The sequence below is a fragment of the Nyctereutes procyonoides genome, unplaced genomic scaffold (assembly GCF_905146905.1).
Source record: "Nyctereutes procyonoides isolate TBG_1078 unplaced genomic scaffold, NYPRO_anot_genome, whole genome shotgun sequence".
Lineage (NCBI taxonomy): Eukaryota > Metazoa > Chordata > Mammalia > Carnivora > Canidae > Nyctereutes > Nyctereutes procyonoides.
In genome coordinates, this window is record NW_026575142.1 from 26772521 (window position 1) to 26786780 (window position 14260).

At 36.8% G+C, this 14260-nt stretch overlaps 1 protein-coding gene across 6 annotated transcripts in view; it reads right to left on the bottom strand.

Moving 5' to 3' along the window:
* PKP4 (plakophilin 4) overlaps positions 1–14260 on the bottom strand; it is a 234776-nt gene that overhangs the window by 95812 nt on the left and 124704 nt on the right. For all 6 annotated transcript variants that reach the window (XM_055307842.1, XM_055307841.1, XM_055307844.1 and 3 more), the window contains exon 3: positions 9297–9409. In XM_055307842.1, the coding sequence (XP_055163817.1) occupies positions 9297–9409 (113 nt within the window). The remainder of the gene's footprint in view (positions 1–9296; positions 9410–14260) is intronic.

A 14260-nucleotide genomic window follows, 5' to 3' on the forward strand; every position in this document is an offset into this window, starting at 1 on the left:
GTATAATGTTCTAGATCCATAAAGACTTGTGACAACTATTTGTCTTAAATCCACATTCTCCATGGTAACATTCTTAGGTGAAAATAGGTTAGTTTAATGTAATATTGGTTGAATTACCTTGGGCTCACATGCCCTGCATAAGACCTAGTTAGACAAGTTTAATTCAAATCAGCAGAAACTGTTGCCACTTGGATTTGTATGTCCCAGATGAAATTGGCTTGTGACTGGAATGGCAATGAGAAGCAGTAATTAAAATGCCTTCTGGAAGAACTGTGCTTAAGTAAACTGCTCAAGATAAATGACTTCTGTAGAGCTGCAGGTCAGGCACAGACTCATTTATATATCTTTCAGATGTGGTACTGTGTTTACAATAGGAGTTGCATCATAAAAATTCAGTGTTACTAAATTTGCTCATAAGAGCATCCATTTAATAAATATTCACCGCACAGATCCTCAAGAGAGTTTCTGATAATTACATTCAAATATCAAATAATTTATTCCTCATTTGATCTCCATTAGAAATGATATCTGAGAACTTTTATTTGTTTGACCATTAAGAGAGACACTAGTGACCAAAGGGCAATACTTAAGAATGGAAATTGGAGAACTATATTCCGACGAGTATTACAGGACTCCCAAATAGCTTTAGCTAGTAGGTACTGAAAGTAACTGAACACAGACCAGTGGCTCTGAGTAGCTCAGCAGGATACAGAGATTTACCATAACAGAAAGCAGAGGAAAAAGGAAAGAAGGCAAGTTCTTGTGGGGAGTAGGAGGATGGGTGAAGAGGCTAAGGAAAACTTCTATCACTCCCTGTGGCTCTCCATGACCCCCCAGACTAAGAATGCCTAAAGCAAACCCCCTGGGATCTTATCCTCTTGATACCTGAGACATAGCATTGTTTACAATAGTCAAAAAGTAGAAGTAGCCCTAATGTCTATATTAGATGTTTATTATGAATAAACAAAAGTTGGTATATCCATACAATGGAATAATTATTTGGAAATAAAAAGGAATGAAGAACAGATACATGCTTGTAACATGGATAAACCCTAAAAACATGCTTAGTGAAAGAAGCCAAGTTACAAAAGGCCATAGATTGTCTGATACCATATGAAGAAAATGTCCAAAGGATCAGAAAGGAGACAAACAGTTTCTACAGGCTATGGAGAGGGGAGAATGGTAAAGGAGTGCTAATGGGTAGAGGGCTTCTTTTTTAGGGTAACAAAAATGCTCTGACATGGAACAGAGGTAAGAGCTGAACAATGCTGTGAATACACTAAAAATACTGAACTGTACACTTTAAAAGTATGCATTTTATGGTATGTGAAATATATCTCAATAAAACTATTATTTTAAAAATTTGAGTTTTGGCTGGTGAGAGCTCTGGAGGTCAAATGGACAGAACTTTATCAAGCATCTTCCTAAGTGGTACATTAAATAAGTAATAAACTGTCAAGGCATAAACATTCCATCTTTCCAAAGACTTCATTTTTAAAAAATGTATCATTTGAGGAGGTTTATTTCACAATGACTTAAAAATATTCACTGAAGAAAAGACCTGAACCATGAAAAAGCCTTTTCTGCTACTGTCAGCCTAAAATATTTTTAGAATTTTTAATAGTATCAATGGAAGCCTGATGGGCACTAGCAGATGACCCTATAAAGTGTAAAAAAAATATGTGAATGGCAGTGGGGAATAAAATCTTTTCATTAAAAAATAACATAGTTCTTTTCTTAAGTGGCGATAAGAAGACTATTTGTCAAGATTGTATGACCTTTTTGAAACCATAAAGAATTCTATTTTAGCAGGGCTTCAAACTAACTGAAAGGGAGCGATAATCTTGGGAAGAGTGTAAAGTTATTTAATTTCAATATTGCCACCCATTTTCCCCCTTATTCAGCTGATATGGACAGAATTCTTCTCAGTCTAGAGTAACTTCCAACATCAGTAGTAGTCAGTTAAAGGACAGGCAATGTGAAGGAACCAACTGTTTCCAAATGCAGACAATGTACACAAATTAAAATGAAAACTTAAAATTGTATTTTGATTCCAAAAGTTGCCATTAATTAATGTTTCCTACAAATACTAAAAGTTCCATTTTTTAAGAATCTTTTTTTGATTTCAACGTACATGAAAACTTAGTGTTTCCTCTTAATAAGTGGAGAAACTATGATTTACAAGATAAAATTTGTAGAACCAATTTATGTGCCCTGAAGAAGTAAGCTTTTTCTTTCACCATCTACAACTTGTCTAGAAACTTTGTTTCTGGGCAATGAATGGCAAGATTCCAAATCTGCAACCAGGGATAATTTTGAAATTCTGTATGAGAGAATCTCAGAAATAGTTTCATTAAGTTGAAGATGATCATATTTTCATTTACTGACTTTTCAATTCAAATTACATTTTCTTCTCCTTCCAAGTTTTTTTACCCACCAAGTTGCACTACTTGTAATTTCTCTGCTTACGTGAAACGCAGGCCACACCTTGTACACATGAAGGCTGATCTGCCCTGTAGTATTTCCTCTGGCCAAGTCTTCCACCCACACTGTGCTGCTTGCCACTGGAAGGCTGTAATGATCTCCAACCACTGCTGAATTAGCATCCCTAGGTCACTGGTTCAGCCTCAAACTATTTGTCCCGTTGGGAATTCCTCAGGCAAGTGGGAGCCATTAAAAGTTAGGTCTGGCATGTCAAAGTGGGACTTTAGGAACACGACAAAAGGTTAGCCAGGGGGAATTACCTCAAACTTAAAAAAATAAATTGAAGAGAATGAAACATAAAAGTGATTGCCTCTTTTGTGGGGTTAGTGGAAATGTTCTATGTGGTGGTGGTTATACAACCACATGCCAAAAATCTCAAAAATCATAAAACTGTATGTGACAAAGGGTGAATTTTACTGTAAGTAAACTACACTTCAGTAAGTGTGACTTGAAAACAAAATGGTTATCTCTGAATGGTAGAATTATGGGTTTTTCTCTTTATACTTATTTGAATTTTACAAATTGTCTAAAATGAGCATTATTTAACTCCACAGTCAGTAAAAAACAAAACAAAACCCAGACCCCAAAACAGAGGAAGAATTCAGCTGTGGCCACCCCTGCCCATTCCTTTGCCCTTGGGAGTCGAGGTGGGCAGGGGAAATCTCAGGGTGAGGAGCTGGGCCCCTCACAGTGGGCTACAGGGACTGTCTACTGTCACCCTATCGTTTGAAATCTAACCTAGACTAATGTCAGAAAGAAACTCCACTGATGATGTTGCAATGAGAAAAAGAATAAAGTCCATGCTCATCAGATTTGGATTTGAAGGATGTTGCTTAGCCCATGGGAGGGAGGCAAGAGATTTAAAGGGCAAATGTCCCTCTGAGTTAACTGTGCTGAGATTCTCCTGAGATGAGCTGTACACACCTTAGCATCGCATGAGGGCCAGGTCCCTTGGTTAAGGCATGCACACCAGGTAGTTGCACAGTGACCTGTAATAGAGGACACCTCATGTCTCAGCACCCGTTGTTACCCATGACCATAAAAAGCATGGCAGACAAACAGTCATCATGGCACGCTGCCTGCTTGAAGGACCTGAAATTAGCCCACCCATCTATATACGCTAAATATCTTTGAGCCAAACCAGAGTGTCAGAATTGGCCTCCTGGAGAATTACTTCCAGGTAAGGTGCTATTCTATCCATTTATATTCCATTTAGCAGTGTAAGAAAGGGCCCTATGAGCCTGATTTCATAATTTAGAGAGAGACTACCAAGGATGCTGTTTGCCACACCAGAAAGTGGTCTCTCAACGCTGACTCACAGGAAAAAGCACTTAAGTCTTGTCCTCAGGAATGGCATTTTCCTGAGCAACCTGGTTCGTTTGTATTCTATAGACATTTTGAATAGAATTCATTTGTGTTCATCTCTAAAGAGATGGGTGGATACTAGGTCACTCAGAGCCAAAATGGCTCCCTACTTTTAGCAAATGTCATGGAATGTTAGCAACATACATTTTTTATACTATTTTAACCTTGGTCTCATTTTATGGTTCTAATCATTATCTTCCATTTGCTCTAATTTCCTCAGTTTTTGATTTTTGTATTTTAAAAAATATTTCAAATAATTTTGGAATGAAGCAAAATATTAAATACATAGATAACTATAAGTATACTCCAAACAAATGAAGAAAAGTGGTATCTTCTGTTCTCTATTAACTGATCTCACAGCCTACTTTAAATGAAGTGAATATTAAGTACATAAAAGAAGTATACTTAGTATTAACAGAGGAAAGTTATAAGTTCCTTATTAAGTATTTCCATAGCCTACCTTCGATGAGGGGAAACATTAAATACATAGATAAATATTAAATGCATAGGTAACTATAGTGTACTTCGCACAAAGCAGACAGGCTGTAACTTCTCTATTAACTAATCTCGTAACTCACCTTCAGGTTTTTCAAAGTTATAATGATTATTTTTGGCTTGACATTTCATCTTAGGATATAAGCATCATCAACTGTAGATTAAGGATCATTATATGTTGATATTGCTTGGGTTATTAGTGCTTTTTTGTAGTAAATAAAGCAAATGAGAAATCATACCAGAAATGGGGTTTTTATTAACCTTGTTTAGAACCAGAGTTTCAAAGAGGCATTAATAGAAAAACTAAGCAATTACTTTAATCATTAAGATTTTAAAATGATTTTTAATGATTTTTGCTTTTAAATTCTCAACAAGGCATATGGCAAACAAATTGCCAATGGCAACTGTTCACATTTGAGGACACTTTCTAAATAAAAAGCAGAGGCTTAGTTTCTCCACCTAGAAATGAAGAACATCTCATGGCATGGGTTAAAAATTCACCTATGGGGCAGCCTTGGTGGCTCAGCGGTTTAGCACCACCTTCAGCCCAGGGCCTGATCCTGGAGACCTGGGATCGAGTCCCATGTCGGGCTCCCCACATGGAGCCTGCTTCTCCCTCTGCCTGTGTCTCTGCCTCTCTCTCTCTCTCTCTCTCTGTCTCATGAATAAATAAAATCTTAAAAAAAATAATAATAAAATAAATAAAAATTCACCTATGGTACTACCAGTGTGAAGGAACCAAACTGCTCAGTTTTAGAGGCACTCCTTTGGGAGAGGGAGCACAATATAAGAATCATTTATTAAATAGGACCTCATGCCACAGCCTCCTTCTTATTCACGGGGTAAGGGCAATAAAAGCAAATGCTTTGAACAACAGAAAAAGTAAATAAAAATGTACTTTTCATCTCCTTTTGGGTTTTTATAATGTCATCTTTGGATGAGGAAACCTAAGAAAACCTTACAGATCACCTTACCAACTCTGACACAGGGTCTAAATAAAACAATATGAAAGATAACTAGTTATCAAATCCCCGTTTTGCTAACTAAACTCAATTCATATAAGAATGACCTGAATCCAAAGGAAGTTTCATTCATGGAGCTTCAAGAATTCTGTCATAAGCAGTAGTCCTGCTTTTAATTTCCTTTGAGCAAATCAGAAATGGCTGACAGAAAAGAGGGCTTGGGAATGAGAGTTAATTTCTGTTTTTCCTTATCTTTAGATTCTTGTTCTAAGACTGACAATTGGTGGGGACTAGAAGACACAAGAAGGATCTCTCAAGTGACAAAAACCTATGCTCCCCCTTCACTAACACTGTTATCTAAAGGGCTTCTTGCTAGTGTGTAAAACCTGGTGGTCACAGAACAAAGTAACTGTGTCAATAGTCTTCTTGAGGTCCACTGAGAAGCACACTGAAAGAGAGCAGATATGGAGAAAGGGCAGACAGATATCCAAAGATGCCAAATAGAAAACCTCATGGTGAAGCATTCTTATTTGATGAGCTTAAAACACACGAGACTTCACTGAGGTTCATTATTCATTCGATGAGTATTTGACTGGGTGCTTGCCTGCTGAGCACCAGGCACTGTGCCAGGGCTGTGGGGATGAGGTGGGCCTTACCATCTCCTGGGAGAGCTGACAAATGCTGACAAATGAACAGTTTTGAGTTCAGATGAAGAGAGATGACCTTCCCAGAGAAATTAGGGAAAGGCTGTGAGGAAGTGTTAACATTATGTTGGGGACATTGAGAATACATGAGAATCCAATGTGAGATGTGAGTAGGGCAAGTAAAATGGAACTTTTAAGATTCTTACCACTGTTCACTGAATGACAAAACCAGCTTTTCTCATAACCCTAATATTCCATAATAGATCCCTGGCCTGCTGCACTCATTCTGACCCATGGACTACACTACCAGACAACCACTTCCAAAAATAACTTTCAACGGGTTTAAGACCTCATGAAGGTTACTTATCATCACATTTGTCCCCAGTTCTCCACAACCAGATGCCAGCTGTACCCTTCCAACCTCACAAGTCATTAGGTCCTTTTAGGACACATCCTAGGTACCTGAACCTCTTGGTGTGCTTCAATACAACCACAGTGAGGAATCCCATATACCTCTGTGCATGCTTTCCCCTGTTCTCTGGTCAACCCAGCTTCCCTTGCTGCAGAATCATCCATTTAGACAAAAGTCACTGACCAAGCCCAGTGACATGTCACACATCACACTAGGCCCTGAGATCCAGTGACAAAACACCAAAATCACTCAGAGTACATGTTATATAACATGTACTTTTACTAACATTTTTAAACAAACCTATGGAATTAGCTAATTCAATTAAAATTATTTAATATTTTAAAAATTAAGGTGCAGAAAATAATCTAATAACCACACACATATCAACCACCCCCCTCATTTAACAAATGTTACTATTATGTCATATTTGCTTTAGATGTCAATTTTAAATAACATGTTACAGATTTGGCTAAAGCCTAATTACTGATAGCTTCCTCCTCCCTTTCTTCCTAGAGGTACCACTATCTTAAATTGGTGTCATTCCAAAATATTTTTTATACTTTTACTACACATGCATATATCTGTGAACACTATCAAACACTGTTTAAAAATTATGCAGGGCTGCTACATATATTTTTAAAGTATTCATAATTATATCCTCCTATATTTATTCTTTTGCAATTTGTGGTTTTCACTCAGAAGTCTGTTTTGCAGGGCCCCTGGGTGGCTCAGTCAGTTAAGCACCTGCCTTCAGCACAGGTCATGATCTCAGGGTCCTGGGATCGAGCCCTATGTTGGGCTTCCTGCTTAGTGGGAAGCCACTCCCACTGCCCCTCTCTCTGCTCATGCTCTCTCACTCTCAGATAAGTAAAGAAAATCTTTTAAATCTAAGGTCTGTTTTGCAAAGATGTTCATGTTCATACATGTAATCTAATTACTTCATTTTAACTGTTCTTGAGTCCACTTATCCAGTTTATTTCCCATTTTCATCCTGATGGATAGTTTCTTTCTCATATTTTACTTTTGGAAATAATACTATAATGAACATCCTTGTGTCTGTTATCCTGTACACACCTAATCAGACTTTCTCCAAGAATAGCATGTTCTTGAAGTTTTAAATTGTCTTCTTCTGCCAATTGATTCTCACTCATTGTTGAGGTTTTTTTTTACTCAGGTTTTATAATATCTGATTGTGAGCTCATCCTTAGTGATGCCAGTTTCCCAGATGGGGATCCTGAACAACATGAAGAATTACATTGGAGCTCCAAACCCACATGTGGTTTGGAGTTTACCCATGGGTGCAGCCAACTGAGGGTCAGAGCTTAATATACTAATCTTAAGTTCACATGTGCATGGGTATTAAATCTAAGACTAGTGCTTTCAAGGGGGGAGGAGTTGATCGTCCCTAGGTCTCCTCCAGAGTTAGCTCAAATGCTTCTGGCTCTGCCTTTCAATTTCTTTCCTATTTCTAGTACCTGGAGATTTTCCTCTCCATTAGACTTACTTTATCAATATATCAAGTATTTCTAGGGGTTTATCAAGAGAAGTTCTATGTTAGTTTAATTAGCTAAATTGCCAGAATAAAAGTCCTAACTGAATTCGTTAAGTGTTGAATTAAATTTTCTGTTAGTGTAAAATTATATATTTTTAAATCTGTTGGTCTATGTCTTTGGAGCTATACAATATCATAGTATTGAGTTTTCTTTTTGGTGCTAAAGATATAGTTTTTTAAAAAAATATTGAAAAAAAAATAAAAAAAATATTGAATAAAAATACTGAATAGAATTAAAATTAATTTTAACAATTTTGACTTCCTTGATAAATTATTTCATTAAGTACAAAGCCAGAGTTAGAAATATTTGATGTACATTTTTACTCTTTGCTTACAATTTCCCTTCCTGTTAAAAAAAAAAAAAAACCTGCTTGGATAACTAAAAAATGATCACATAGCTTGAAATTTGTGTTTTAGAAGTTTTATTAATCTTATTTGAATACCTTATGTCTTAATAACACATCAATATGCACAACTCTTCAGGGTCAGAGATGAAAACATTCACAAGAACACAACTTATTAGCCTAATATTTTTAAATCCATAGCAATAATTAGCCAGGAAGGAAGAACTACAGACAGCACTCTATTCACTAAGAAGACTTTCTTGGCTAAGAGAAATAGGCAATACTGACAAGCAGAACAATAATGATGTTAGAAATGACTTAAGAGACAAGTTACTGTTGGCACATACCTACACAGGAGTAAAGAAATCAAACTTAAAAATGCAAGCAATAGAAGATATTTTATGGTTGGCTTTACTAGAATATGTAATTAATAAGAAAGAAATCCACAAATAGGATCAGCAGTGATTTCACCATTTGGTAACATGGCAGTAATTTTTTATAATAATAATGTTTTTAAATAACTTAAGAGGCTATTTTAACACAAAACAATAATTCTGATTATAGTTTTTTTCAGTAATATATTGGTTTTGAATTTAGTATGTGAATACACTGAATTATTTCATATAGTAATTACTTTGTATAGCATTTTTACAGAATTCTAGAAAAACTCAAGGTCAACTGAAGACATTTTTAAAAGCTGCTTAAATGTTATTAGTAATTAATGATTTGAAAAACATCAAAACATAGTAGTAAATGATGTGAAAAACATCATTTACTATGTCTACATATGAGAAATCAAATTTCTAAAGGTAGCATACAGAAACTTCCAAATGCCATAAAAAATACTTCAAGCACAGGATGAATGATAATATTGCAAGAGGTTTCTCAAATTTGAATAAATAGACATTTTTGGTGTCAAATTCAGAAAGGCAAGTTAACAGTTGACAACACCAACAGAATCATTTGCTGCACCCAGGACAACTTAATAAGGCATGTAACATGAAGGCATGTAAAAAGATAGAGCCATCAGCTCTGTACCTGGTGCTGGCGATACTCGGTGATTCTGCTCCAAGCCTACATCTTTCTAGCTGACTGGCAACGATCTGCCTTTCCACTTCCAGTTCTCGGGTGAGTCGCTGAAACTGAAGCTCCTGTGATTCAAGGAAATAAAAGGCATATAAGGCGCCAAGACAGATATATACATGAATGTATGTCATAGGAAACAGGAACATACCCATTACACAGCACTATATATGGTGTGGCTTTGTGAAATTAAAAAGTTTTTGGTGGAATTATTGACCTACATAACCTACTGATTCATACATACCTTTTTCAAACTTAAAGGCACTAGCATATTAGCCTTTGCTTGATATGGGAAAAATAGATATTTGCTTTGTTTGTTTGTTCTTCTGAGGTTTGCAAATAGTACTTCTGCTACAGTGCTGTATTAAATATAAGGTCTGCAGAATCCTTGATGTGTCTACATCAGGTGCCCACCAACCAACGTAAGCTCTTTAGCCTCAAGAGCTAACTTTTATGTTCTTCCGACTATATTGAAAAAATGTAAATTCCCATGATGAGATCACTTTATCATATTTCACACAGAGCCTTTTAATCGTTAAGAAAAAAAATCATTCCAACCCTACAGAAAAAGTCTTGCTATATTTATCTGCAATATAAACAAAAAAATTTTCTATTGTTAGGAAATAACATGTTCATTGTTCATGTGTCATTGTGAAGGGGAGAAAAAAATGAAGTCTGAGCCATAATATAGAATTTAAATTTGTATTTAAAAGCTGTGAGGTCTATAGAAATTATCTTATTCATTCTATGCTGCATTATGAAGGCAAGGAAATTCTATCATAGAAGATGCTTTATTTGTACTTATCTCATTGTTATCTCAACGAGATTTTAATAAATAGGAAGTATGCTATGCTATAAAACATCTATAGATCAAATGAAGTATACTGCAAAGGCTTTAAGCCACAAGTAACACCTCAATAATACCTCAAGCTCCCCTGTACCATATCATCTCCTTACAAATCTACTCAAAGTAAATGATGAACTCTAAGTAGTTTAATTGGACAATGACTGCTAAGTCAAAAATACCACGCATATGAACCCTAAACCTAGAAACTAGTCAGAAATAAAACTATCTTAAATATTATTTATGACAATATGTGCTATTTGTTTGCCAAAATTGAAAACAATTTAATTGAAGTGTATTAGCTCCCTGTGGAGTCAGGCAAACATGCTATTTATTACTTGACAATACTGGCTCTGTAAATTCTATAAACTATTCTTAGAATAATTTTTAAGATACAGTCCCTGAACTCCTTAATGCTTTCTGATACTGAGAATACTTTTCTAATGAGCCCAGGTGGTGTGTGTATATAGGGCATGGCCTGAATGAATAATAGTTGGCTCAGTAATGCTGTACAATATGATCAAAGTGGGACGCTGCCTACCCCTGCTTAACATTTCCTAGACCTCTGTTCTTGATAAATGCTTACCAACGGGAGAAAAAAAATGTTTACCAACGAAAGACTAGATAGATAATAACTGTGCAACATTCAGTATTAGGCTAAGATAACTGATTGTAAGAGCAAATACTATTATGCTTATCTCACATTTGGTCTTTCTTTGCCCTTAAACAGCATCATATTTCTTGTGACACACTTCCATTCTTTCAATTATTTTACTCAATTGTTTGTTATACACTCAATCCCAGAAGACTGGTTGCTTGTATCATGCTGGGCCAGAAAGGGACCATCTGTGAATTCAAATATATTCTCAGAGCCATCACATTACCTTTGTGTTCTGAGTTCAGTGGCTACCAGGGATGGAGGGCTGCTGTGTTTTCTTCATTTTGGGATGGCCAAAAGTTACCAGGGTAGGATTAAAGTATATTTCAAATTAGAACATAAAAAAATTTTCATTCATACAAAAAATTCCATTTCAGTGGATTTTTATTATGTTCTGGCTGCCTATGACCTTTTAAGCATCCTTTCAAGGAAGTAATTGGGAAATTTCCCCCTTGAAGGCAGAAACTGGAACTTATTGTCCCATAATTCCTTCCCTCAGAAGCAGGGGTATGGTGACTTTGGCTCTGCCAAGAAGATGTCAGACTGCGACTGAGATGCTGAAGCTAAGACTCTGACATCAGAAAACAGGAAGCTTATTTTCTCTCTTTCACCTTCTTGCTGCAATCCCTCCAACAGACGTCAAGGTCAAGTTCCTAATACAGATATGGCCTCCACACAAACTGCTAAGTTGATGCTTGGTAGCAGTATAGGTGGTTTCTTTTTCTAACCAATTTTGTGGCACTGTTTCTGGAAGTTAAATCTCAAGGTTTGTTCTCCAGCTCTTGCAACAAATGTGGGAATTCACAAATACTTGCTTAATAAATGCCTTTTTCTGCCTAATTAGTCATGTCAGTTTCTGTTTCTTGTAACTAGAAATCTTGACGGAAGCACCTACAGAAACCATTTACAGTAGCTGAGTTGATAGGAGAACCTATGTACCCATGATGTAACGACATTTTTCATTTAAAAGTTGAGTGATTCTAGGGTGCCTGGGTGGCTCAGTCGGTGAAGCATCTGCCTTCAACTCAGGTCATGATCCCAGGATCCTGGGACAGAGCCTGGTCCTGGCATGGAGCTCTGTATCAGGCTCATTGCTCAGTGGAGAGCCTGCTTTTCCTTCTGCCCCTCCTCTCCCACTGCCTCTGCTTTCTCTCTCTCTCTCTCTCTCAAATAAATAAATAAATAAATAAATAAATAAATAAATAAATAAATACAAACAAATAAAAAGTTGGGTGATTACTTCAACATTCATACATTTCATACTCATTCATACTCATTTTACTGAGTAAAGTCCACATTATATCACTACTGGCCATGGACCTAGAATACTGAACATCACCAGCTACTTTTATCAGAATCATTCTGCCCATTATTTGTTCACACTTTTCATAAGCAGGATGTCACTAAAGTCCTGAAACCAGAACATCAGGAAGATATAAAGCACGAAATTTGTAAAGGTTACCTAATACCTGTGAATATTTACAAGTAGAATATATGTGTGCTCTGTTGCAAAATTATTAATATTACACCTATAGAATATAAATTGAACAGCCGTATGGGACTAGCACCAAGATGGGGAAGCAGGATATAAATATTTGACAACTCTGTCTCTTCCAGCTTCTTAGACTGCCTGATGAAGACAGTATTACACAATCATATAAAAACACACCTCATCATTTCTAAAATAACACTCATTAAGATGACCACACAGAGATACCACCTATAACTTTAAACTTCATATTTTATCATCTGAACTTACATTGTGAAGGCTAATCCTGAAATCAGTATCCAAAACTGGGCATCTGAATTATAAGGGGACCCAGTATTTGTTCTCCTTTGAGTCAACGAGGAAAATAATATTAAAAGCATTTGCCAATGATTTAGCATATGACAACTTCCTCTTAAATTCTGGCACACAAGACCATAAACAAACTTAGAAAGGAAGTCAAGGCTACTAATATGCTATAAAATGGAAGTCTGTTCGCATGTGTTTGAAAGCTTTTTTTTATGTTTACCTCATCTCTCAGTAAATACACTGATAAATATTCTCTGACAGTGAGCCAAGGAATAGAAGAAAACAAAGCTTAATTTTCATGCTTTGTATGGTGGACCAAGCTGGGCAGGGAGCCTGAGGCAGGACTTGCATCCTCTATCAGTCACTTAAGGGGTGACTCAGCTGCAGAAAACTGCCTGGTTCAAGGCCAAGCCCTCTGGGCAGGTTGCAGCCAGACACTGATGGAGGTGGGTGTACAAAGGCGGAGCCCAGATTTGCTCCCGTGCTTCCCAACCCTTCCTCCCAGCTGGGGGATGGAGCAGCCTGCAGAGTATTTTATTTGAACTCCACCCAATCCTGCTTTTCCTTCCCTTCTCCTCCACAGGTGTCAATTTGCAATTAATACTCTGCACCCCAAACTCCATCTCAGTGAGAACTCAACCTATGATAGTATTGTTTTTTGGTCTCCTTTTCTGTAAAGAAAGAAATTTTCTCTCACTCTTAATTTTTAAATTCTGTGAGATACTGGATAATGACTGCCACAGTTATTTTCCCAAGCAGTTGTACCAATTTATATTCCAGCTAGCAGTATATGAGAGTGTTCCAGTTTCTCCACATTCTCATGGACATCAATTTGCATTTGGGGGCTTAAATCCCCAGTTCTCTTTTTGGTAATCTGATAAATATGGGAACCTACCTTGCATTTGTTTTAATTTGTATTTCCCTGATAGCCAACATCTTTTTGTATGTTTGTTGGCTATTCTGATTTTTGAAAATCTTAAGTATCATAAATTCTCAGGGGAAGGATGTTTCCCTACTTCCAGCACCCAGGCTTGTCCTTTTCTGTGGGATAGGTTTCTTATTACCCTTCTACTAATGTAGTTTGGCCAAGTTTTAGCTTTGGGCAAGGGATTTCCCATTAGAATCCCCACTTTGGACAGCCCTCAAATGGCACATAGCATGTAGCTATCAAATGGCATGCTCAAGCTCACCTAGATTGGACAGGTACCTTCGAGATAAAAGATAGGTTTACTCACTGCTTACTTACAGATTCCCACTTTCTTTTTTTATTTTTATTTTTATTTTTATTTTTTTTCTGTGTCGATAATTTGTCATTGTCAGAATTCGGTGTTAGCATCGTCTTCACAATGGTCATTTTTTTTTAAATTTTTATTTATTTTATGATAGTCACAGAGAGAGAAAGAGAGAGAGGCAGAGACATAGGCAGAGGGAGAAGCAGGCTCCATGCACCGGGAGCCCGATGTGGGATTCGATCCTGGGTCTCCAGGATCGCGCCCTGGGCCAAAGGCAGGCGCCAAACCGCTGCGCCACCCAGGGATCCCAGGTTCCCACTTTCATTTCAGTTTTGATCTCTGAATTCTTTATTTTCTTTCCAGCTTAGCCCTGCTTTTAAAAAAATGCAA